Source organism: Planococcus citri, chromosome 2 (genome assembly GCF_950023065.1).
Source record: "Planococcus citri chromosome 2, ihPlaCitr1.1, whole genome shotgun sequence".
Classification (NCBI taxonomy): Eukaryota; Metazoa; Arthropoda; class Insecta; order Hemiptera; family Pseudococcidae; genus Planococcus; species Planococcus citri.
In genome coordinates this window covers 38,199,967-38,226,996 of record NC_088678.1, presented here as the reverse complement: position 1 = coordinate 38,226,996, position 27,030 = coordinate 38,199,967, and the positions used below count along the sequence as shown (strand labels likewise).

Sequence of the window (27,030 nt, the reverse complement as noted above, 5' to 3'; positions counted from 1 at the left end):
GATAGATGCCTTGAGAGGTTCCTTTGTTACTATAAATAACTTTTTTAGTCCACACAACTTCGTTAAAAAACAAGTTTACGAATTAAGTGATAATATTATAGGTATCTCTACCTATTGTGTGAAAGAAAATTTTTTTAAAAATGAAGTGAAAAGCGAGGGGACTAAAACGAGTTGAAATGTTTTTACTTACTGATTTTGTTTTTGTTTTTGAATGGGGTATGTTGCAAAATGACTAATAATAATTTAATTTACAGGTGTCTACAAAATATGTACTAGAAAATTGAATAAAATTGGTTCTCATTAGATTGAGAATTTGAGATCTATGAAAATGTTATTGTAACAGGAAAAGGAAGATTTCTCAAAAATGACGGGGGTGGGGGAGTCATGTAGTCTGAAACTTTCCACATGAAAGTTTCTCGTTAGTTGCTACCTCGCATGCATTGCAAATATCAACTCCGAAGCTTCCAAGTGTAAACCCAGATCTCATTGTGAATCTTGCTATATTTACGGCAAACTGGTTATGCGAATTTATTAACATGCAAGTACCTCTACCTATCTACATATGTGGAAATGTACTTGAGCATTTTCAACGTGCTTGAGTAAAATCTGGAAAGAGCAGTTGGAGAGATTAGATAGTTAGAATCTGAAAATTAATTATGACCTCAACTCACTTCTCTCATTTTTTCCTCAAAAACAGATTGTTTATGCTGGTCATGAAAATTTTTCAAAAACACCCCCAAAATATGAGGTAAACATCGAATGTGTGACTCGCGCTATTTACCATGCTTTTTAGATATTATTTTGCAATACATTTTGACCCTCTTTCCTCCACTTATCTGTAAGTTTATTCTAATAAAAAACCGGGAAAAAGGGTTTCCTTTTTCCTTTATCTAATTCTCACATGAGTAGGTATACAAATATCAAAACCGAGCACACGTTAACCTACGTGTTTGCACATTTTTTGCCCTTATTTGATGATTACTTTATTATTCAAGTACCTACATCGGGAATGCAAAAAGACTGAAATAGCGGTTATTTTCTCAACCTTGTTCGTCTAATGCAATCATAGAGCTTTTTAGAATACCTAAACTATACGAAGGAGCGCATTTGTAAACCTTGGTGATCTGTTTTAACACGAGCAAGGAACTTGAGTGTGACAAGTTGTGAAAAAATAAATAAATACCGGCGCGCTTTTAACAACTAGTACCACTTTACTTGCTCTTATATATTTTTAACAACGATCCCAAAGGAATATACGAGGTTGAAAATGCTTAATGATAACTAAATTGAATATTGCTCGCAAATGCTGAATAAATGATATCAAACGATTGAAAAAAATAACAAAAGTGAAAAAAAAACCTAAACGCACACAAACGAAACGCTATATTTTTAAACTCTTTCACCATAAAAAGTTTTTCCCTTCTATTTATACATGTATAAAATATTAAAAATAGTTGCGAAAACGGGTTGAAAAAAAAATACTTATCAGATAAAGTTTCATAACAAACGAATATACATAATATGAAGTAAAGTCAAAAGAAAAAACCAATTACGGTTTTGCCGTTGTTGTTGTTGTTGTTATGTAATAATATACCTACCTATATGTAGTTAAAACAAGCAGAAATGGCATAACTCGGTGTAAAAAAAAATTCATTCTCTGCAAATCACACTTGATTACATTCAGTTTAATTAAAATGTAGAGTAAATAGTAGTAATAAGATTTCGGCGAGGTACTGAATATTCAGATATTTTAATTTATATAACGATGAAGCACACGATAACATGTTTTATGTGTATTTTGGGCCGATTCTCGGTACACAAGTCGGATTTGAATTTATCTTTCTTATTTTACTAGATTAACACTAAGTAAACGAGACTTCATTGAATTTGCAATTCATATAAGATCGAAAGAACTCCCGACAGCGGTGTTTATTAGATTGTTCGTTACTTTCGAACACTGCCGATGACGATGACGTATTTCGATAATGCAAATCTCGCGAACGCCGAATACCTACCTACCCTTCCCCCACCCTCCGCAGCTTGTTTGTTAATTAACAACGAGTAATTGGTTGTATTGGCCTGTGGCTGATGATAGGACTAGATAGTATCTAATAGATATAAGTTTGTTGTTCTACGCACACATATGATTTCGTGAATAGGTAGGTATATATCGTAGATACTCGTATGTACAGGCAGACAGTGTTGGTGTGTGGTAATTTTTTGGCTGGGTTGCTTTAACTTGAAGATGATACTTTAAAATTGACTCGAGGGAAACAATTTAGCTCGTTATATTTCCTCATAATCGTATTTCCGCAATAAAATTGGATAAAAAGTGTAGGTACCATAGCTAAGTCAGCCATCCAAATAAAATATATATTTATGGTGTAGTGTATTTAAAAAGAAAATATAATTCGAAAGATAATTCTTTTCGAATCAATTACATTTTCAACTCTTCTACCCTAGTTTCCTATACGGTTATATGTAGTTGCTCGAAAGCGAAAAGAATACCGAGGAAAAAGATTAGGATATCTTTCATTCTATTTGAACAATTTAATTTGTTTCACTTGGCTTCGTTTCAAAATTTAAAAATTTCTTCCCCAAATTTTGCCAAACCATACATAGAGATACATGCTTACGAGTTTATGAACATTAGGTATACAAGGTGTGCTATCTCAGAGTAGATCATTTTCATCTCTACATGTAACATAAGCAACATTTAATTAGTTCACGAGCTCCTGTGAGCCGAATCTCCAAATTGCAGGAACAGAACATTTTTTCTCATACCCTACCTCTTTGACGAAAAATCAATAAGTAAATTTTATTAGAAACTGAACATTTGAGCAAAAATGATATCTCTGGCCTCCTTTTTTTTGCAAAAATTTCCAAATCGTCCTTCTCTTTTATCATTTTTTAATCAAACTTTGAAATTTTCAATTATTCTCCTCCTCTGAGGCTCCTCTTGATAATTAAAGCATTAGGACTCTCAAATCTTAATCTGAAAAGATTTCAAATACCTCTCTCACCCCCTCTTTTAAGGATCACTTTGTCGTCTGCGTAACTTATTTTGTTTATTCACTTGCCATTGATCTTAAATCCCATTTGTTCAATTCGCGCTTCTCTCATTATTTCTTCTGCGTACACATTGAACAATCTATGTGAGAGGGGGCATCCTTGTCTCACACCTCTCTTTATACCACATCCGTTCTCCGAGTACTCAGTTTCAAACTTGATGTTTGCGCTCTGCTCCCATGCAGTACAGGTTCTTGATTATTCGCAGGTCTTTGTCATCGATATTGTATTTCTTCAGGATCTCCAACATCCTCTCAGGGTTGACACAATCAAATGCTTTCTCATAATCGATGAAGCAAGCAATGATTTCCTTGTTTGCATTCAGTGCTCTTTGAATGATCACTTTCAGCAGAGCAATTGCATCTCTCGTCCCTTTTTTTGCTGCAAAGCCATATTGTGTTCGCTTATGGTTTTCATCTATCTTCTTTTCAATTCTGGCATTTATGATGGTGAGTAGTAGCTTCAGTGTGTGGCTCATTAATGCAATGGTTCTATATTCAGAGCATTTTTGCGAGTTGTTCTTCTCTGGTATTGGTACAAAGTTTACTGCTTTGAAGTCCTTAGGCTGCGTACCTTCATCATATACAGTAAAAGCTTGTTATAACGCTTTCGGATATAACGCTGATTTCGTTACAACGCTGATTTCTTCCGGTCCCTTGACATCCCCATTTAAATCAATGTAAAATTAATCGCGATATAACGCTCTGAAATTTCGATAATTATCGTTCAATTTTGTTGATTTAAGGCATTCAACAACTACTTTTTACGTGTTTTTATGCGAAAAATAATGAATGGAAAATTTGAATTGAAAAATATTCACAATATAAAAATGTCTTATCACAATTTCGACAATTATCGTTAAATTTCGTTGATTTAAGGCATGCAACGACTAGTTTTTATGAGTTTTTATGCGAAAAATAATGAATGGAAAATTTGAGTTGGAAAATATTCACAATAAAAAAATGTCTTATCACAAACTTTGCGTGAATTCGCGAATCGACATCGACACTCATCTATAACTTCAATCAAATTGAAAAAATGATGCCAGAATTCAAATTTAGCTCAAATTGCAACTTTTGAGGGAGGATGACCAAAGGACTGCAGAAGTTAAACTACCTACCATAACATGGCAAAAAAAAAATACGTTTCTTCCAAAAATGACCCTGCACTTTGAGGACCTCCGATCATCTCCTTGAATCGTTAGCGAGCTCAAAACTTTTCTGGGTAGTCTCCCACTCAAAGATACGTCGGTATATGCATTTGAATTCGAAATATTAATTACAAGTTTACCTATAAGTATATCGTTTTGACTTCCTTTATAACGCTTTTTTCACTTTAAAACGAGAATTCACGGTATAACGCTAATCAGCGTTAAAATGAGACTTTCGGTTACAACGCGCTTCTGCTTATAACGCTCTTTTTCTCCGGTCCCTTGAAGAGCGTTATAACGAGCTTTTACTGTATTTCATTTATAATCTTCAGCAGTTCCTTTTCGTACTCTGATGTTAGATATTTAATCAAGTCTACTGGTATGAGATCTTCCCCCCACTGCTTTGTGGTTGCTTCACCGCGTTTTTCAGCTCCCACATTTCAATTTGTGGTGCCTCCTCCATGGATGAAACTTCCATTTGAGCCGGATGTGTGTCATCTCCATACAGTTCTTGTATGTAGCTGATCCAGACCTCTTCTGTTTCTTGACTGTTAACACAATACTTTCCAGTTTCCATCTTTTCTTCGCATATAATTATACTATTCCACTTCTCCTTTTCTTGTGTGCGGCTATCATCTGCTTCACTTTGGTATGCATTTCTCTACAGTTGTGCCTTTTCTCCAGTTCTTCTATTTCTCGACACTTCTCCTCATACCATTCATTTTTGGCCATTCTGCACATTCTCATGATCTTGTTATTTACTGCTGTGCATTCACTACTTGGTCTGTTTGCTTTTCTTCCTTCTTCCATCAGATCCAGTATCTCTTGAGCCATCCTCTCTACTTGTAGAATATCATTCATTTTTTCAAGGAAGCTTTGTTTTTGAGATATTTTGAGCAAGAGTTTAAAAGTTCAAATTCATTATTTGGTTAATTGATCCAAAACTTGGATTTGAAAAAATTTTTGAATAACAAAAAAATGGAATTTTTGAACAAATCGAATGTCCTTTGAAAATTTTTGAGATGTTTTGCGCGAAAATCCAGTATAGGTTCAACTTTATTCGATTCTTGTGATTAAAAATTTCATTCTTTTTCAATTTTTGAATGTTTTTTTCTTTTATTTGCGAAACGAAGTCAGAAGAACATGCAAAAATACCCTCATCAGGAAAAATTTCAGAATCTCTTAGTTAGCTTCTTGAACTTGGGGAATTTTTTAGAAAACACAACTAGCATAAAGATGAAAAAACCTAATTTTATCCGATTGAACTAGAAGCTAACGTGTGATCGTTACAAGCTGAATATTTATAATTATCTTATTCCTCCCCACCCTACAATAGATCCATTTGAAGTAGTTTCGGATCGTTTTGAGCACTTATGAAAGCTTCCGGTAGATTTTTGAAAAATAACAGATCTCATAAAATTGCTGCGAAATTGCTTCAGAATACCTAAGCTTATTAAAAAAGCAGTTTGTAATTTTTCAATTTTTCTGAGGAACACCGTATTACCACAGGATTTTTCCAGGTCATTGACCTTGACAGAATTGGAAAAAAATTGAAAAAAGTTTATTTATGTAGCTGATGTAATCTCACATTACTGCTCCGGTTTACGATATTCAGTAATTTTTTTTTCGAACTTGGACAAGAATTCATGACCCTTGTGACTCTCTATAGAGACAATGGAATAAGCAAGCGTGTTTTTTATTTTTATTTTTTATTTTAAGGATAACAAAAGAGCTTGAAAAAGTCTTACTAAGTAAGTACCTATTCGACGTATCGCATGATTTCGACATTTTTAGATCTTGTCCGAAAATTAAGAAGGGGTGCCCAATTATGTTGAGAGTACCCATTTTGAAAGTATGACCTCATAAATTAACACAAAAAATTATAATTTAGAATCAAAGTAGTACCTGCTCTGTCAATGGTATGCATTCCGTGTTATTTCGCCTTCAAATTTCCATCAATCACTGTAGTATTATAAAGATGTTAATAGAATTGCATAACCAGTTTGCCGCAAATACGCGAGTTCATTTTTTACATAACCTATACTTTATCTTTATCAACATGTACTAATAATTTAAGATTCTCCCAAACTTTATTGAGGGCTCATATTCACGAGGTCAAAACACCAATAAATAATTTTTAACCACCCTGTAGTAGTGTAGTACCCTAAAACTGGTTTTGAATCTCGACGGTAATGTTTGGAATTATTGGCATAAAATCTGAAATGAGTACCTTCTTCGGTTGAAATTTGCCTCATTTTTTTTCAAGATAAGTTCACTAGAGAACGAGAGCAAGAAAATCAAGTTTTTTTTTAAAATTCTGAGTACCCTCATCCCCCTTCCCAGGTACATCTCAAAAACTAATTTTCCATGAAATTTAATCAAAACTTGCAACATTTTTTCCTCAATCATTCCTAGCGTACCTACCATAGAAATAATAAGCATTGATTTAACAAGCATTTCTATTTTTGCCTTCATTAATGAAAGCAGCTTTGAGCTTCGTTAGGTTTTAATTAAGTTATAGCAAAGCAGACTCATCAGTTGTTAAATAAGAGATACTTTGTTGTTTAAAAAAATCCCACGTCATGATTCATTCGTTCACATTCAATGGTATAAAATATCACAGTGCTAGGAATTCCATTTCTAGTGCATTCAAAATTGCTGAACAAAAACGTCGAATTCTACTTTCTCTGCAGTTTTTTTTTTTCAGACGTAGTTAAATTTTTACATCGCTATGCGCCTCATTTCACACGTATTGTCATTTCATCGCCTTTTTTTTTTATCTGTTTACAAAATAACGATATAGAAGCGTAGCTCTCATTACATTTCGTGTAAAAGTATTTGTACACACGTAGCCTATTTTATTAAACGTGAAAAATTTAGATAAGCATGTGAAAAAACCCAATTCAGTCGACTTATTTGACAAGTGTGTTTGAATAGTTTCCCAATCCTGTAATACAAGGGGTATAATTTTCAACTCTTTAAATATTTGATAGACGCAACTTATATGGTACTCGTACGTCAACAAAGTAACTGCAAAAGCTTTCTGCCTATACGTTGTCAATTGAATGGGTAGCACTTCTGCAATTTTTTTGACAATCGAATAGACATTTGGAAAAACTTTCTCAATTGTTGAATTTGTTCACCACGCAGGCCGTTCAGATGAGAAGGAAACGGTTATATTTTCATAGCGAAATGTGGTAAGCAACTTACATGCCATTAAAGTGATGGAATTCACGTATACGTTAAATTGGAGTGGAATCGAAACTCGAGTAAAAATATTAAAAATTCAAATTCGAAAAAACAATGGTGAACGAGAGACGATGAAGCAAGAACTCGTAAAAGTGAAACTCATATACGAGCAATCTTACGAGCGAAAATTGATTTCAATCATAGATTTTGTTTTAAAGAATAGTAGGTAGGTAACTTTCAGCAAAGACGGCGAGACGTGAATATCGCTCGAGCTTTTCCGAAGCCATGAAATTTACACCGTGTTAGAATGTATTTGAAAATTGTTCGTTATTTTTGTTCATTGTCGTAAAATATTTTCAAGCTTTCGAATGCTGTAGGTATTAAGTTGCCATAAATAGAATAGGGACGCGGGCGCAATTTTGTAGGGATAATTTTCTAAATAGATTTTCAATATTATTATCTCGCAGAAGGCTTTGATGGATGAGGGTATTGTAAATATAATCGGACAATTGAGCGTATTAACCCGCGAATATGGCGAAAAAAGTCCCGCTATCAATTAGTCGTATAGGTTTTTAGCTGTTTATAATCGTTGCGGATTATAATTCGGCAGCTTTTGAATAGATGGCGATATTTACATTGAGAGATTGATGAAGGTTGAGACGAATTGAAATATTCGATCCTATAGCTCTTCGATGATTACCTACCGTTGTGAAAATTTCTATTTATTGTCGAAGAAAATAATATAGCACTTCTGACGACGTTCATTTTTAAGATATTATCAAACCTATAAGACTTCGTACATGCTTTAAAAAGGAATACATCGCAGAAGAATGTAAGCTAGGAATTTTCTCGCCAGTGCTGTTTCAATTTAGGTAACGAAAATGTTAACCCTTTTAACGCACAGAAAGACGAAAGACGAAACGCAAAAGCCAATATACTTACGACAAAAGATAAACCAACTTATATAGCTTGTATGTTTGAGGTTAATTTTTGACGAAACATAACAATTCTAATCAAGAAAACTTGTTCCCTTGTGAAGCTATACGACGATGTTATACCTTTTCTCTACCCTCTTTCTTCTCCTACCCAACATTTTAGGCTTTTGAGAAGAAAAACAAGCAACGGGGTTTCTCTTTCAAATTTTCATACGGGGATTTTCATTTGAAATTCATTATTAAGTTGAAAAATTCAATATCGATGCTGGAAAAGTATAGGATGTATTTTTTTTTTTTACTCAAGACGAGGTTTCCGTATATAAACATAATATTGTGAAGTTTTGCAAATCGAATCAATTAGAATTGAAAGTTTTACGCTTCGGAGAAGAAACAATTTTAAAGTTCGCTTTCGCTAAGTATTTTAATAACGTGTTTTAATAACGAATAAAGTTGAACAGATCTTGAGAATCTTTTAATAAAGCAAATTCTTGCTCGCAATCTAATTAAATTCAAGCCCCGGCAATGGAATTCTAACATTTGACATTACTATAGGTATGTATCTGAGAAGTTAGTTATAATACCAGTTCTACTCTCGAGGGAATTTTTCAGCCTACTGCCTTACCCAAGTTCCTCTTTACAGACATATTTTGTCAAAACCTCTTTGACGAATTTTACAAGCCTGCAAAAATTCTAAAGGTAAACCTATTGTTTTTTATATTTGTTTACTTAGGCGTTCGGCAGCCTTTTTTTTTTGTTTAAAAACTCGCCGGAAAAAAATTATTCTCGTTGTAATTTTTTTTTTACCCTTTGGTAATGTAAATTAATAATTTGCACATTTTCGCGTACACCGAGGTGTGCAAAAAATGTTTAAATGTTATTTTAGCAATTTTATAAGTCGCTGAGAAAGGTCACTAAACACGACACACGAAGCCGGTTAGAAACATTTTATTCTGCATTTAAACGATTATTTTGCCAAAAATTAATTAAATTAGACTCGAATGTTTTTGTAGGCACGTACGAGAGAGGAGGAAACACATAACTATAAGTATAATGGCTAATTTGGCAAAAAAAATTTCAAGACTTTTATGCACTTCATCTCTATATGGAAGTAGGTACATGAACTTTTTTTTTTTTTGAAATTCAATGAAGCTAGACAAAAATTTGTCACAAAATATCCTATTAAAAAATAAAATAAAAAATAAAATAAAATAAAATAAAATAAAATTGTCTTGAAGCTGATTTACCTTTCAGCTGAAGCTTATTGTTTTCTTTGTTTTATTATTATGTATAATTATTATAGGTTGGTTTCATAAAAATTTTGGTAAGAATGTTCAGTTGGACATGGATTTTTTTTAAATCCAAGGTATACATTTTTGAGAAAATGATTACTGATACTCGTACCTATGATTTTGAAGCAGTGATTTTTATATCCATTGTGGCTATTTTCCACAACTTTTCGAACAGCTCTCGACTTTTTAACCAATTCTATTTTAGAAAAATTCCTGGTCTGTACATGGCTGAATCAAAACAGCATGCGAAAATACCCCTTCAACCAGAAGCCTCCATCATTCCTAACAAATCGTTTATTAACAAGTGGATCTGTTTTCAAACGAATTGTTTACTTATAAATTGATTCATTTCTCGGTGAATTCTTCATTTCTTCGTGAGAGTATTGAATTATTTAATGGGGATCATTCAAGAACGAATTGATTAATTTTTTGAAAGAATCGTTCGCGAACGAATTGATCAATTCGTTCGCGAATGATTCACCAAAAATTATTAAATTCGTTCGCAAATGATTCACCATGATTCAGTAAAAATTGTTCAATTCGTTCGCGAATGATTCACCAAAAATTAAGTAAATGAATCGATTCGTTCGTGAATGATTCCTCAAAAAGTATTCAATTCGTTCGCGAATGATTCACCATGATTCACCAAAAATTGTTCAATTCATTCGCGAATGATTCGCCAAAATTTGAATAAATGAATCGATTCGTTCTTGAACGAGTCACTTATTCAAATCAATTCGTTCGCGAATGATTCACCTAGAAATCAATCAATTTGTTCAATCGACAATGGATTGTGAATGATTCGATTCGATTCGATTCGATTCACTTCGCTTGAAAATAGATCAATTTATTCCTGTACAATAGTTTCACAAAAACCGAATCAATCGTAAATTAATTGATCCCTTTGCGAACGATTCACCACGAAATTAATCAATTCATTTAATCACCAATCGTTCGTAAATGATTCGATTCGAGATTCGATTGTACACAGATCAATTGCTATACAAATGTTTCAAAAAAAGTGAATCAATTCGTTCGTAAAAGATTTTTAATTTGAAGAAAAGTCGGTCTTCTCACGCATAATGCGTGAGTGTTTTTTTAAAACTCAAATCCATTGATGTCATTTTCAAACTATTCAAAAGCTACATAGCCCTATTAGTAAAATTTTTTCAATTTTTTTATTCTGAAAATTTTTTTTGAAGAAAAACACTCTGATAGAATTCTATGCTTGATGAACTTCGATCGATTGTACATATCATGTCTTCCTTGATCGTTTTAAAAATATTTTCCGAAAAAGTAATTTTGCCAGCATTAAAATCGAATTTTTTTCGAAATTCTTTCATTGAGAAATTTATTCCCGAACTAATGATTTTAGATAACTGCTGTTTTTTTTTGGTCACTTTGCATAGCATCTTTTGAAGACTAGATATATTCGGTGCAGCTTGGGCCACTAAAAAGCATCAATCGTAGATAGGGTACCTATACGTGCTATAGACTATAATCCATACACGAAAAAGTGCTCTAGAAGTTGATTTAGTATTTTTTTTTCGGGGACCAAAAAAATGCGCTGCCAAAATGAAGGTACTACCTGCCCCATTTGGAAAAACGCAATTTTGAAATTTTTTCCCCGCACAACGAGGGGGTGGACCCTCAAAAAGGTGATTTTGGGGACATGGTCGGGACCGAAAAAACTCGACGGGGTTGTGTTGGGGGACTTCTCCCGATACCAAATATGTAATTTTTTTCCGTGAAACCCTGCACAACTGCATTCTATGGCACTTTGAATGCGATTTTTATGCATTTTTGGCCATTTTTGATGGTAAAATGGCTCTCGTGTCTACGATATGGCTGAGGACCGAACAATTTCTTGGACGTTTGTTAGACGGGGCTATTTGAAGCCCAACTGCGCAAAAACGGCGAAAAAATACTTGCACAACGCGATTTTATGAGCACTAATAGGCTTGTTACCACTCCCCCGCCCCCCGAATTAAATAATGCATTGTGAATTCGATAATATCGATGCGACCCATCAAAATGGTATAAAATTTCGCGCCGAACACAAAAATCGCAATCATTTTAAATTCTGACCCCCCGCGGTGGAGTTTTGCCCCCCAAACTGAATATAACGATGATATTGAACAAACTTTGCACGTTACACGTCGATACTGAGGATTTATGTGTACGCAATCAGAATGAATCTCATATTCGTTGCTTGGGAATATTTTTGCTTCAAAATTTTTCATTTAATCTCCACCCCCTCCCTTCCCCTTTAAAGACTATTTTTGAACATGGATTTGAAAACTTGAACATGACCTATCAAAATGGTACAAAATTTCGCGCTGAGCTTGGAAATTGCAGTCATTTTTCACTTTGACCCCCTTGGTGGAGTTTTGCCCCCTCCCTCCATAAAGTCAACTATGAAATTGAACACGTTGCACATTACGTGTCTGTATATAAGAATTTATGTAACAATGTGACAATAGGTATAAAAAAATATTCAAGGAAAAAAATACAAAAAAAAGATGAAAACATGAAATGAAAAAAAAAAGAAAAACAGAAAAATATACAAAAAAATGGAACAACAATGAATGATTCAAAGAATGCAAATGAAAAAAACGAGATGAAATGAAAAAAAATAACAGAAAAATAAGAAAGGGAAAAAATACAAACACATAAGAAAATTGGAACAGAAATGAAAGATGAAAAAATAATATAAATGAAAAGAAATCAGATGAAATAAGAAATGAAAAAAAACAATAAAAAAATTACAAACAAGAAAAATGGAATAACAATGAAAGATGCAAAAAATGTAAGTAAATGAAAAAAAAAATAAGATGAAATGGGTAAAAACAGAAAAATGAGGAAAACGAGAAAAAAATGAAACAACAATGGAAGATACAAAAAATACGAAATAAACAAGTTGAAATGAAAAAAAGCAGAAAAATAAGAACTAGAAAAAAATACAAAGAAATAAGATAATTGGAACAAAAATAAAATATGAAAAAAATATAAATGAAAGAAAACGCTTTCCCGAGCTCCATCGTTTCCAAACTTCATTCGAAAAATAGTCAATCGAATGTGAGGAGCGAGAGAAGGGGATTAAAAAGAAAATTGATTCCAATTTTCGAGCTCAGCGCGAAATTTTATGTCAGTTTGATCGGTCGCGTCCAAGTTTTCAAATCCATGTTCTGACTTTATGGAGGGAGGGGGCAAAACTCCACCAAGGGGGTCAAAGTGAAAAATGACTGCAATTTCCAAGCTCAGCGCGAAATTTTGTACCATTTTGATAGGTCATGTTCAAGTTTTCAAATCCATGTTCAAAAATAGTCTTTAAAGGGGAAGGGAGGGGGTGGAGATTAAATGAAAAATTTTGAAGCAAAAATATTCCCAAGCAACGAATATGAGATTCATTCTGATTGCGTACACATAAATCCTCAGTATCGACGTGTAACGTGCAAAGTTTGTTCAATATCATCGTTATATTCAGTTTGGGGGGCAAAACTCCACCGCGGGGGGTCAGAATTTAAAATGATTGCGATTTTTGTGTTCGGCGCGAAATTTTATACCATTTTGATGGGTCGCATCGATATTATCGAATTCACAATGCATTATTTAATTCGGGGGGCGGGGGAGTGGTAACAAGCCTATTAGTGCTCATAAAATCGCGTTGTGCAAGTATTTTTTCGCCGTTTTTGCGCAGTTGGGCTTCAAATAGCCCCGTCTAACAAACGTCCAAGAAATTGTTCGGTCCTCAGCCATATCGTAGACACGAGAGCCATTTTACCATCAAAAATGGCCAAAAATGCATAAAAATCGCATTCAAAGTGCCATAGAATGCAGTTGTGCAGGGTTTCACGGAAAAAAATTACATATTTGGTATCGGGAGAAGTCCCCCAACACAACCCCGTCGAGTTTTTTCGGTCCCGACCATGTCCCCAAAATCACCTTTTTGAGGGTCCACCCCCTCGTTGTGCGGGGAAAAAATTTCAAAATTGCGTTTTTCCAAATGGGGCAGGTAGTACCTTCATTTTGGCAGCGCATTTTTTTGGTCCCCGAAAAAAAAATACTAAATCAACTTCTAGAGCACTTTTTCGTGTATGGATTATAGTCTACTAAGGTTAATTTCAATAATTTTTATGGAACTTCTTGCAAATCTAGAATTATCAAAATATAGATGTTCCAGAACAGCTTGAAATCCTTTCCAATGACTCCGCATAGGAGTTAGAGTAGAATGTAAATTCTGGCTTTCCAAATTTTTTTAGTAAAATTTTAGCGAAATTTCAACTTTTAAAAATCCGCTGGAAGTTCCAAAACTGACCAAAAGGGTTCGAAAACCCTTCCCAATCGATTCAAAGGGATAAAATGAGGTGGATACGGATATCGCATTTTAAATTCCTGGGATAATTTGGTAAAATTTTGATTTTTTTCTCATTTTTGGCTAAAAAAAAATGCTCAAAAATTCACTAAAAATCGAACAATGTTCTTCTACTCCTGAAATTTTGGCTGATGATGTACATATTTTTGCATTATGTTTCGGTTAACTTTTGTCTAGTTTAAAAAATTTTCTATCTGGTACGAGGATTTCTAGACCTACCCAGTCAGAATATGTTGGAAACTTCACAATGGTTCGAATTATCAGTTCCATGTTTTATCTTTTTTTGATTAGCTAAGAGTACCTATATTTTTAAAACCCAGTCGATATTATAGACTTACTTTTTCGTGAGTTCAGGTAAAGCTTCCCATCTGTAGCAAGAAGATTGTTCACTTTTTTCAATCTTCTGGTACTCCAAAGCGTTTAGGTATATGAGATTGCCATTTTGCATTATTTGAGCAAAATTTGTGTTCTATGTAGCTGCATTGTGTAAACTAAGATTTTTCAATTTTTGGTACACGACATACCTCGTCTACAAGTACTTTATTTTTCTGAAACAATACGAGAAACACGCTTTCTTAAATTGTGCCTAAAACACAACATTAGTCAATTAAAACCTCGAACGAAAAACTGATAAAAAATATATACACATTACTATTGAATTTAACCAAGATCTTTAAACAGTAGCTTTATTATAAATTCATTCTACCTGTTATCAATTTACACTCGAGTTAATTCGATTAAATTTTTAGGATTTAATTCACGGTTTATCAACTCTATGCCGTGGATCACTCGAGGAAAAGCTCAAATGGACGTTTTCATTGTACGATATAAACAAAGACGGCACCATCAGTCGAGAAGAAATGACAATGATTGTAACAGCTGTGTACGAACTAATGGGCAAATTCGCCGAACAAATGATGCAAGACAATACCGTATCCACCAAAGTTGACTCTTTGTTTCAGGTAATACTACATTGGTAATCTTCTGTTTATTATTCTAAAACATTCTCCCTAAGGATAACTTGACTCGACAATACCAAAAAAACATGGTTTTAAAGGTACCTAGAAAATATTCACGAACTCATTCAACCATACCTACGTTAAGTGAAACCTTGTTACGTATGTCTGTTTGACGTACAGAAAAAGAGGAGAAAAACGCAAAACTAAACATCGGGCAATGATGAACAGAGATCCTTCAAATAATAGTTCGTGCAATTTTCCTCGTTCGCATGTATTGTATGATGAGTTGTCTAATTTGTTCGAAGGAATTAAATGGCAAACATGTCGAGTTTTCTGGCTCCTGTCAACGATTGCTTAGGCATTTTATTTTGCTCGCGTGCATGTGAAAATGTGTTATTAGTATGTGGATACCTACATCGAGTGTTAGAAGGATATGCATGTGTGTTTTTCACCTTTGCGAACAATTAATTGAGGATTTTATTCTTCTTGCGTGTATTATTCAGAATGCCTCGTATCTACCCACCTAATGTAATTTTGTAAACATAATTATGACAAAGGTGAGAGCTTTTGAATTCACTCGAGGTTTTTAATAAACTGAGATTATTGTTGATAAATTGCGCGAATTTTAGTTCTTTCTTTCTCAAACGTCGCGTTTAATTGACAGAGGTGATTATAAAAATGTAAGACTTTGGGAGAATTTTCACAAATTTTCCACTCTTTGCAACATGGTATCTTGTAATTGGGAGAACGGTTTCGTGGAGAGGAAAAAAAAGGTGAATATCGCGATGATAAAAACGTTCTCTCACTTGTTATAACAAGCTTTATAAATTTCATTCCAATTAACCATTCCGGCACACTGGTAGTTATTTTTAATCAAATCATGATTTTTTAAAGGCGTAAAATTTTCCAAGCTTTTATCGTATTTTTTAAATTATATTTTTCAAAGCTGGTGCGCTTCGTACTAATTCATTTACCTTTTAAGCACTTCGTTTCGTTTATAATTGGAGCGATTCCAGCTCATTCATTAGGCTAGTAAAAATGCTACTTTTCGTTAGGTAACGCTGAGTGCAAATTAGACTGGTACGTAATTAGAATTCCATAAACGCGAATAACGCAAAATTCAATTCTGTGTATAAATACTTACGTAGGTAGTCACGAAGGTACTTGAATTTTTTACCATTTTTGTATATCAAGCGAGCGATACGTTGCGATTTTGGTAGTAAACAAAATACATACATAGAAGAGATGTGAATTGTGCAAATGGGAGGATTGGAATCAAATTTCACGATTGCAAAGAGGAGTGAAATAATTATGAGTTTTTATTCCGAGCATTAATTTATTCACTTGATGATTTTTGATTGAAATTGAATTACCTATCTTAGAGGGAAATGATTAGGTCTGAACAGCTCTAATCCGATCTTGTTAGATTTAATTCGATCCCGAGAATGTCTAAATCTGGTCTGGTCAAATACCTATTAGATCTGATCTAGTCTGAACAGATATAATCGGATCTACAGATCTAATTGAAGCGTGCTTTTTCAAAACACATTAAGTCATTTTTTTCATTGATTTTTTCGTGTTATTTGGTTTGTGACGTCATAATAAGGTAAGTTACCAGTTGGGGATCCCGTACCCAGTTATGGATCCTCGTTTTGTGGCGTTCCAAATTGTGAAAAATGTAAATACAAAGTGATATCTTTTTCTGTGACATCCGTACAGCACAAAAACAACAAGTTTAACAGAAAAAAGTTTTTTGGGTGCGGAAAAAATGATAAGTAATTGATAATTGTGTGAAAATTTTGATGTGTAATTTCAAAAATTCAAAAAAAAATATAAAATATGCTATTTTTTTCTGAAAAAGTGATTAATAGGAAGTGAGCAGTGCCTTCTTTGAAAATTTTAATGTTTCATGAGTGGAGAATGTGAGTGAGCCATTGGATAGGCATTTGTTCCAACATGATCAAATTCACGAATAATTCGCCAAATTTATGTCAATGCACATCAAACCCAGGCTGTAACTTATCGTTTGATGATGTGCATTGATAATCATTCGCATTTGATTGGAATTTTGTAGATTTATTTTTGATCCGCGACTGGGCTCTTAAATTTTCAATCCGCAAGTGGTACTCATTTTTTCATAGAATTTTTAGGTACTCTCTCAAATTTCGAATAAAACGCAATAGGTAAGAATCAGAGCTGAAAATGGTTACGCTACCCGCTTTATCAGTATCTGGTTAAAATACTGGGTAAACCTGCTAGTGGATGTATCGAGTTGATTTGGGTACAGATAGTAGCATATAGCGAGCACAACCCAATTGTTTTCGCACTTAGTCTGTGCATGAACCCCAAAATTTGATAATGGGTAAGTGGGAGGAGTTACGCTTTGATACCTGTCGTTTGTATGTGTGATTGCCATCTGACAGTGATTGTTGGCACTGATGACATAATGTCGATAGACCCACTACACATACAACATGCTACTAGTTGCAATGTGAACTGGTATGACATTTTTTCAACTCGATACCAGCTACTGGCGAGTAGCGAGAATTTACAGTATGGGTACAGTAGTTACCCGCTGTTTGCGAGTACCATTTTCAGCTCCAGTAAGAATATAAAAATCGGTGAAGCTAAACATAAGTTTGGACAAATATAACCTGGAATTGGAAAAATTTCAAAAAAATTGCTATTGAAATGCATCCTTGATTTATAAGGGTCCGCTTGTGGATTGGAAATTTTTAATCCGCAATTGGTACTTTTTGGGTCTTGGATTTTTTTCCTGTAACTTTTTATCTGTGAAACATTGAAATTTTTCCCAGTGATAGGTTGTTATGGAAGCTACCTTCTATCAATGTCAGGGCTGTTAAATTACCGTAATTTATTCGCTGGTAAAATATGGCGGTAAAATACGGTATTTTACAGTATTTATGGTATTTTACCATTTTGGATATGAAGTCGAGTTATTTGTAGTTTGACTTCGAAGTTCTGAACTTCTGACCTGCCTCTGAAGTAAATTTTTGCCTGTTTTAGGTGTTATTAGAGATTATAGGAAATTTTCCATGGACATTTTTTGGAAATTTATGGGGAAAATTTTTGGTAACTTTCAAAACATGAAAATCCATGGAAATTTGTAAATTTATGAAGGAAAGATGGAAAAGAAAGTGTTCAATTTGGTTTTTTGGTAAAATACGGTAAAATACCGCCGTAATTTACCAACATAAATTACCTTACAGCCCTGATCAATGTATGAGTATAATTTTACAATTGTTCAATTTGGTTTTTTGGTAAATTATGGTAAAATATGGTAATAAACTTTTGGTAAAATACGGTAAAATACCGCCGTAATTTACCAACATAAATTACCTTACAGCTCTGATCAATGTATGAGTATAATTTTACAATTGGGTGAAAAACCCGCAACTGAGCCAGTGACCCGGTTGTTGTTACATATTTCAGCAGGTTGCAAAAACAGCCTCACAGACTCCAGTTTTGAACAAAAAATTTTTTTCCAATATTTTGTGGAGGTAGGTTCCCTTTATAAGTATAGATGATAATATTTAAAAAATGTTGAAATTTATGCCCTACAGAATTTTTAAAAAAAAGGTAATCCAAAACTGGTACTTTACCTCACTCCATCTCAGACACATCCCTACCTAAAATACCTATTTATTAATGTTCTATTCAGTTTTTTGTGAGATCGTTACAGTGCGCTTATGATGTCATAAACCACATGGCGCGAAAAAATTATTTTCAAAAAAAATTGGCTTAATGCGTTTTGGAAAACCACGCTTCAATTGGATTCGGAGAATGTCCGGATCTGACCATTCCTTTCTTATTCCTTTTATGAAGAGATAAAAATACACAGGCTTATTAGGTACGAGTTTGACTCTTCGCTTGCGGTCCAAGCTATGGGTTGGTTTGGTTTGGCACTACCCTCTTGTAAATCCACCATGATACGTCACAAACAATATAATTATCTATAAGCATTCAAAAATTAAATTGCACCACTTATTTTCAACAGAAGCGAATTGTGGTACCAATAAGAACTTCAAATCTTCAGTAGGTACTTTTTCTATCCACTTGAATAAGTATAAGAGTAAGAATTATAATACGAGTACTTATCGCAAGACAATTTTGAACGCAGAGCTTCGTAGCATAATATTCATTCCTCGTTGAAACAATGATACATATTGCATATCAAAGAGATGTAGAAAAGGATGAATTTTCAATTTGGAAGTAATTTAATTGCGTTTGTTCATCGTTGACATGTTGAAAAAGGGTTGATCATTCGAGCTGCATAATTTATTGCAGTTTTTCTTTGAAGCGTCGCAACGTCGGGTTTGCAAAATTCCCAACCAGTAGTAATTATTTAAATTGAACGAGAGAATTTTAATTTCCTGTTGAGGTTTTATCGTTGATTGAAATTAGAAACGAATACGGCTTCCGCTACATTGTCTATTTTGGTGTTTTGTTATAGAGCACGCATTAAAATGGCGCTAAAGTGTACGTGTATGGAGCTCTGTATGGGCTCGATGGTGTGTACTATGGGTTTTATGCATTTCGAATGAAATTTATTCTCAAAGGCTTTATAGAGAAATGTTTTCGGATACACGAGTAAAATACGCGCGCGAGGTCCGTCAAAAATATCTTTTATCGAAAACGCGCCCAGGACGAGAGAACGCGGATTAACAAATTTCCACCACTCTCTGACACAGCCATGAATAATTATTGGACTGGTTGGCAGCTCGGAACGGGTCATTTTTTCATTAAACTCGCACTATTCGACGTTTATAGTATTTTTTGTTTGACACTTTTTTAATTAATTGTACTCATCGTTCGATACCTACCTTATCCTCCCCCCTCCCTCCCGCCAATCCGATCCGCCTATTCCTTCCTTGTTTGTGGGCTGCTTTTTAATTACGCGGTAAATTAATATCGTCTCGTTACAAATGTAGTGTTATTAAGCTTTTATAAACGTCACATATTGGACGCGATATCGCAAAGTACACTCGTTGTGTCGTAAGGTTTCTCTTCACTTGCCCCCCCCCCTCCCACCGAATCTTTGTCGACGCCACTTGCTCGCTCTTCTTCTGTGTAAATATATTTCTTGGCATCGTATCGAATTCTCTGCTTCGAATGTGTTTTATGTGAAGTTGGTCTTAGTTGGGTTTTGCTGCGTGGCGTATATTTAATATTTGATTTGTTCACTGAGTCTGAATCCTTGTCGTCGTCAACTTCGTCCTCTTCGTTGCTTTTCTTTTCTCAGCTAGCCCCCCCCCCCCCTGCAAGACGCTGTTTTGTTGTTTTATCAGTATTTTTCTGGCTTTTGGAGATTTTTTTTTCATTTCGCGAGTTTATTTCTTATTTTTCATACAATTTTTTTTGTTTTTATACTTGCCGTTATCTGTTATTATTTTAGTAATTCGGTAATATGATTTTATCATTAGAGACCAAGTTTTTATCGATTCGTATAGAGTTGAAGCGACCACAGGAAACTTCCATTTTGAAAGAGAGTATCGTTTTGATTGAGTCAGGTGGCAAAACAACAAAGTAGATATGGGTAGATAATAATAGATAGTTCGAAAATTTGGACTGAAAAATAAAACTGTAGCAGGAAACGTCGGGAGGGCAGTTACAAAACGGAACCACTGAACCAAAAAATCGATTTTTTAAAGATTTCCGCGCAATATTTAAATTTTAAGTGAAGCATGTCAAAAAAAATTTTTCCACAAAAACGTCAAAATAAGTAGATACGTAGGTACTAACAAGGGAACCCTACCACATGATAATCTCTGATTTGAATGAAACTTAGACTAGTAGAAAGAGGACTTCAAAAACCCCCCATCCCCCAATTTTTAGCTGCTGAAGTTGATTTTTCAACTTTTCACGAGCGTTTGAAGTTTTGTGTATTTTTTATATTTTTTCTCATGTTATGTAAAAAAATTTGATTTCTGATGATAATTCCAGATTTGACCGACGACGGTAGTACATATCGGTTAGGTATCAAGCATAGACCCTTTGGCCAAAATTTCAGCTGCTGAAAATCATGTGGTGGGGAGAAACGGTCATTTTTCAAATTGGCATATAACACGAGAAAAAACAGTAAAAAATCTTGTTTTCTGAACAGACAGCCGGATCCGGCCAATGATGGTATGAGTCGATTTGGTATTCGGCACAGACTGTTTGACCAAAATTTGAGCCCTTGAAGTTCATTAGATGAGCTTAATTTACTGGCTTTTCAAATTTTTCAATGGCAGATGGACAAAAAATTCGATTTCTGATGATAATTCCAGATCAGGTCGGCAGTAGTATTAGTCGATTAGTATCAAGTATAGAACCTTTGGCCAAAATTTCAGCTATTAAAGTACATACATGTGGTGGGGAGAAACGGCCATTTTTCGAATTTACAAAACAACTTTACCTGTGTACACAAAACTTCAAACGCTCCTCAAAATTCAAAAAATCAACTTCAGCAGCTGAAAATTGGGGAGTGGGGTTTTTTTGAGGTCTTCTTTCCACCAGTCCGAGTTTCATTCAAATCTGAGATTATCATGTGGGAGGATTCCCTTGTAAGTACAAAAAAAACACATGTCCTTTCTTCAAAATATGGATCATAAAAAAACAAAACTAACAAAAAGTAACATGCAAAAAAATCATTTGAAAACTTGTGAAAATTATGTTAAAGGATCAAGCTTCGATAGAACTGTTCAGTAGTATAGACACTTAGTCCCGACCTAGGCGCATTCCCCTTTCCCCCTCACCTCAGAAGAACTTATTTAGTCTCTTAAGATCGTTTGTCTGTCTGTCTGTCTGTCTGTCTGTCTCCCCCATTCGAAGTCATCTTGGCTGTCAAGCCTCTCAAGGTCATCGGCCCGTCTGCCTGACCCCTCAAAGTCATCAACTTTGTCCTCTCAAGATCATTAATCTGTCTGGCTGGTCTCTCGAGGACACTAACCTACGTATCTAGCCTCTCAAGGTTGTCTGTCTGCCTGTCTGGCCTCTTCAGGTCATTGACCCGTCTGTCTAGCTTCCCGAGGTCGTCTGTCTGCCTACCTGTGCATTGTCTGTCAGTCTGTCCGGTTGTTTGGCCCCTCAAGGTCATTAACCAATCTACATTATCACTCAAAGTCATATATCTGCCTGCCGATACTCTCAAGGTTGTCTGAAAGCCTGCCCGACTTCCCAAGGTCATCTCTGTCTGTTTGCATGCCTGTCTGACCTCTCAAGGTCATGAATCCACCTGTCTACCCTCCCACGGTTATTGACCCATGGCTTTCCAAGGTCGTCTGTCTTTCTGTCTAGCCTAGTTGGGTCATTGACCCGTCTGTCTGGCTCTTTAGAGTTGTCTGTCTTCCTGTCTGGCCTCTAAAAGACATTGACATTGGCTTATCCAAGATGGCCTCTCAAGGTGGTATGTCTGGGTTCTCAAGGTCATTGGCTCGTTTGGCTAGCCTCTTAAGGTCACTGACCCACCAGTCGACCCTCTCATGACCGTCTGTTTGCCTGTCTGACCTCTCCAGGTTGTCTGTGTCTCTGTCCGTCTTCCCAAGATCTTCTGTCTCCCTGTTCGGCCTCATTTAGGTCATTTGTCCGCCTGTCTGGCTTCTCAAGGCCGTCTGTCTTCACTTCCGGCCTACCTGTCGGGGCTCTCAAGGTCATTTGTCCGCTTGTCTGGCTTCCCACAGCTCCAAAATGCAAATTGAAATATTGTAGGTAATTCAGAGACTATTCCAGCTCTAAAAACTGATTTGAAGTTTTGTAATTTGGAGGCCATGCAAACTTCAAAAATTGATTTCATTTTTCGTAGTTCAGATGGCCATGAAATTTGTCAAATGTTTTCCACCATTAAAGAAATTTTTAATAATGAAGATAATCAAAAAATAAATCTTGAAAAAATAATTGTACATACGTACCTATATAGATAAAACGTAATGGAAGGAAATGCGCCACAGGGCTTGCCTTAAAAAAGAGATGATAGTCAAAAATCACTACAGGTGTTACTTTTGAAATAGAGCATCCCTAGGAAAACCATTTTGAGCACTTTTTTGAATTTTATCTCATTTTTCGAGGATTTTTACGTAGATTGAAATTTTCACTAAAAAAATCGTTTTGAAATCATTGATCACTTCTGCAGCACTTTCTCCCTTGCTGAAATTCTTTCTGAGAGAAAAACACTCATGCATGGTTTCAACACTCCATAGAAAAGTGTTCAATTCAACTCAAGCCTACCTGATTTTAAAAAATTGACAATAATTTCTCGAGCTGAATAAATTCTCGTCGAGATATTCTATGAGCATATTTTGGCCTATATCAACTACTTACTCATTATTTCTTCAGAGTTGCACATTTTGCCTCGCCTGCATTCTTAACAATTTCTTGTTTTCTTTGTAGAAAATGGACATCAACAAAGACGGTCTGGTATCGTTAGAAGAATTCCTAGAATGCTGTAAATACGACGAAGAAATCAAACGATCGATGGCAGTATTCGAAACGTCATTTTAGAACCAATACATATCGGAGAAAAATTAAACTCGCGATGACACTTGACTGTGGATTTTCGACGCCATAGGGTCCAAATTTTGATGACTAAGCGTGCATATCGTAAAAAGAAAACCCATTACAAATGACTATAATGACATTTTTTTATAAAAATCATATCATATGCATACGCTTTGAATTACACAGTACGTATCTTACCTACTTCTACAATGTGACTTGAGAAATAGTTTGAGAGGAACGTACATCCTTGATATTTCGAAAAACCTATTCCTATCATTTTATATTGAAACTGCATGTAGACTATTTTAACATTACGTAAGTTATAGTTTGAAAGACAAAGACTTTTAACGGTTCACACGCTGATTTAAAAGAAAAAAAATTTACCAACGGAATTACTCGGTTTGAGAATACTTTGGTCTTGAGAGTTTCGTCAGCACCGAGAGAATTTCATTTCACAGTTATCGAAAGGGGATGAGGTGATGAAAGTTGCCAACAAATTGTCGACGAGTTGCAAACTATTCATCTACTAGTCTCTGTGAACCGTTAACAATCTTTCAAGTTTTAAAAATACCGAAGATGTTTGTTAAGTAGTACATAGTTTTGTACATAGTGTTGTTTTGTGTATGTACCTATTTTACAATCGTTATATCGAATATCATTCTCTTAGAGAACGTGTTACGTACCATAATCTTTTACCTTCGCTCGTCGAAACGTCGATTCGAGTATAGTACCTTTTCATGTGTACGTCGAAACGACTAAAAATTTATATTTATTTTACGCTTGATGGACATTTTTAAATTATCAGTATTATAATCTAATGTACTTACTACTTTTTTTTTTCTTGTGTGTAATTTTTTTTTATACATATGGTAATCCTATACGCTGCGAAATTATATTAATTATGATAATTTTAGGATTATCGGTATTATGCTCCGAGTATTATACTCGTACATACTTTGTGTAATAGATACGCCAGCGCCGCATTTAGCTTCACAACACAGATTAGAATGTTGTTCGTGTGTCGTGTGTGTGTGTGTTAAATTTTGTTCGTTGTATTCTTATAAATTCGCGATTCGTATTTGTAGAAATGGGATTAAGTTATCAATGTATCGTAAAATGTTGCTTAATCGTAGGTCATCATTTGGTAATACAGAACGCAGCTGGCAGAATTATCCCAGATCATTTTGTCTCATAAAACATTTCATAAACTTTATAAGTTGCATGATCAAATAATGTAAATCAATCAAATAGGCAACTTAACAGACTCACGAATCATTTATTTTGAGGTCTTCCTTGCGACTAAAAATTTAGGCAATTTATTTAACATACAATGTCGTATAAGTTGCCTAACTCAATTATTTCTCGAAAGCACCGAAGTAGGCAACCTGATTGACGTAGAAATATGAAAAGTTCGAGACTTTTTGCTTGACTGAAAACTTGGACAATTTATTTGGAATAATAATGTAGTATTAGGTGCCAAATTTGAGCATCCTGAGAAAGCACAAAAGTAGGCAACTTGACTAAATCAGTAATACATATGACGGGTTGAGAACTCATTCCTTGATTTTAAGCTTAGGCAACTTATTCGACATCGAACGTCGTATAAGTTGCCTAATTCGAACATCTGCGAATGAAGCAACTTTTGTAGGTCATAAAGAGGGCAGTTTATGCAAATTTCTAGTCATTTGACAGAATTACTTGGTCATTTTACCATAATGTCTCATCCGTCCAAGCTACTCTATAACAATACTTAATCTACCTATTTATTAGTCGCAAAATAATATTGAAAATTGCCATAATGGAAGTTGTTACGAAGAATTAAAATCCTAAATAAGAGTCTGGTAGGGAAACAATAAGAGTATACATTCGCCTTTAAAATGTTTTTAAAAAAAATTAAACGCATTCGTGTAAATATTAAGTTACGTTTATGTGTGATAACGTTTATGTTCATTATTATATAACTTATGTTGTTAAAGTTTTTTCCATGTTTAATTTTGTTACCGTTTTTTTTATGTATTCGCCGAAATATTAAGCGAATAAATTTATCGGTGTAAATAAATAGTATTCATTTCCGTGTGATATGGTTTGTGTTTTTTTTTTTTTCGTGCACGAGGGAAACTGCCTTAGAATATATGCGGGTTAATTTACAGAGAAGCATCCTGCTGCGATAAATTTATTGCTCATTAAAACGATACATTTCCATGCAAATGCTCATTATTTTTAGCTCAGTTATGACGTCAATTTAGTGAATTTGTCGCTGGCTGGAAATACTATAAGGCCATTGGGGAGGAAAATGTTGGCTCAAAGGAGCGACGTGGGTACGCTTACGTTTATTTGCCAATAAAAGGGCACATCTTGAGGATATGGCGATGTATTCTTGCGGCGTCTAAGTTGGCTCGCGTATTGTTTCTTGAACCTGGACCATTTTACTTGCTGATTTAATGAACTATAAATTTGAGCATTGCTGGGGAAACTGCTTACGATACGTTGTCTAACACGAGGCCATACGTTGTTTTGGTTATGTTGCAATAAAAAATCTCTAGGGATTGTTAAACATCGAACAGCCGTTTCTGAGACGATCCAGCGGTTTGTTAAGTCTTCGCCTGAAAATTTTACAACCGTCGAGAGTAAAATTTTTATTGAAAATTTTGTCAAGAAGAGAGCTAAATTTATACTCACCTAAGCCGAAACAATCGCCGGAAATGAAATTTCGTATCTTAATAAAAACTATTTCCAAATTAGGATCGTCGTCTTGAGCGATGGTTTGATCGGAATGAAATTTGAATACTTTCCTACCATTGAAAGTACTCTTGACTCGTAGAACAATTTTCTGCACCATTGTGCAGACTCCATCGATAATGAAATAAGTGTAACTATGGTCACCCTTTGAAGAGTCTACATAAATAAGTCAAGTTTACAGGAAGATAAAATTTACCTAAACCGTACTCGAAGATACTGTTAACAAAACACTCGTCGTCGTGTAACTCACCCAGTATAACATTATCCGGTAAGAACCTCTTGATGGTGGACAAAATACAACATTCTCTCAGACTTTTTTCTGACCAACCGTTAAAATAGGGGAATAAATTCAAACACTTGACGATATCGTCACTTCGACCACGACCAGTAGCTAATAAAACAGATTGTACGTCATCTTTTTTAACCGATAATAATTCGGTGGCTGCTTTTTTAAACATTGTACTTTCGAATGAAATGTGTTGTCAAGTTTGATCAATACGGTTTCGAAGTAGATTCTGTTTCTATGCACGTGCTCGACGAATGCATACGTAATTTAGCACCAGCAACAAGTTGTTTGCGAGAGAAAAAAACGTGATTTTTTTCGTCTTTGGGAATGTACCTGCGAGAGCGCCTTCCCTTGTATGAAAATTAATACCGTTATTTGAACAGAAAAATTTTCAACGTAGGTATATAAGTTGCGAAAAAAAATAGAGTTCTACGTAGGGTTGTACTGCGAATTTGCCTACCTAATGGAAAATATTTGTAATGGGGGTTGCTTCTCGTATAATGGTTACCACGCTCGAATTTTTTTTACGTACGTTTTTCACGA

At 34.7% G+C, this 27,030-nt stretch overlaps 2 protein-coding genes across 4 annotated transcripts in view; one reads left to right on the top strand and one right to left on the bottom strand.

The window, feature by feature from the left end:
• LOC135835689 (Kv channel-interacting protein 4-like) overlaps window positions 1–25,541 on the top strand; it is a 123,690-nt gene extending 98,149 nt beyond the window's left edge. For all 3 annotated transcript variants that reach the window (XM_065350073.1, XM_065350072.1, XM_065350071.1), the window contains exons 5-6: window positions 14,757–14,969; window positions 23,355–25,541. In XM_065350073.1, the coding sequence (XP_065206145.1) occupies window positions 14,757–14,969; window positions 23,355–23,465 (324 nt within the window). In that variant the 3' untranslated portion in view covers window positions 23,466–25,541. The remainder of the gene's footprint in view (window positions 1–14,756; window positions 14,970–23,354) is intronic.
• Window positions 25,534–26,711, bottom strand: LOC135835690 (uncharacterized). Its single transcript, XM_065350074.1, has 3 exons — window positions 26,452–26,711; window positions 26,142–26,357; window positions 25,534–26,065 (listed from the first exon to the last, which is right to left on the bottom strand). The coding sequence occupies exons 1-3, from the start codon at window positions 26,657–26,659 to the stop codon at window positions 25,764–25,766; spliced, it is 726 nt and encodes a 241-aa protein (XP_065206146.1). The 5' UTR covers window positions 26,660–26,711; the 3' UTR covers window positions 25,534–25,763.
• Window positions 26,712–27,030: the final 319 nt, after the last annotated feature.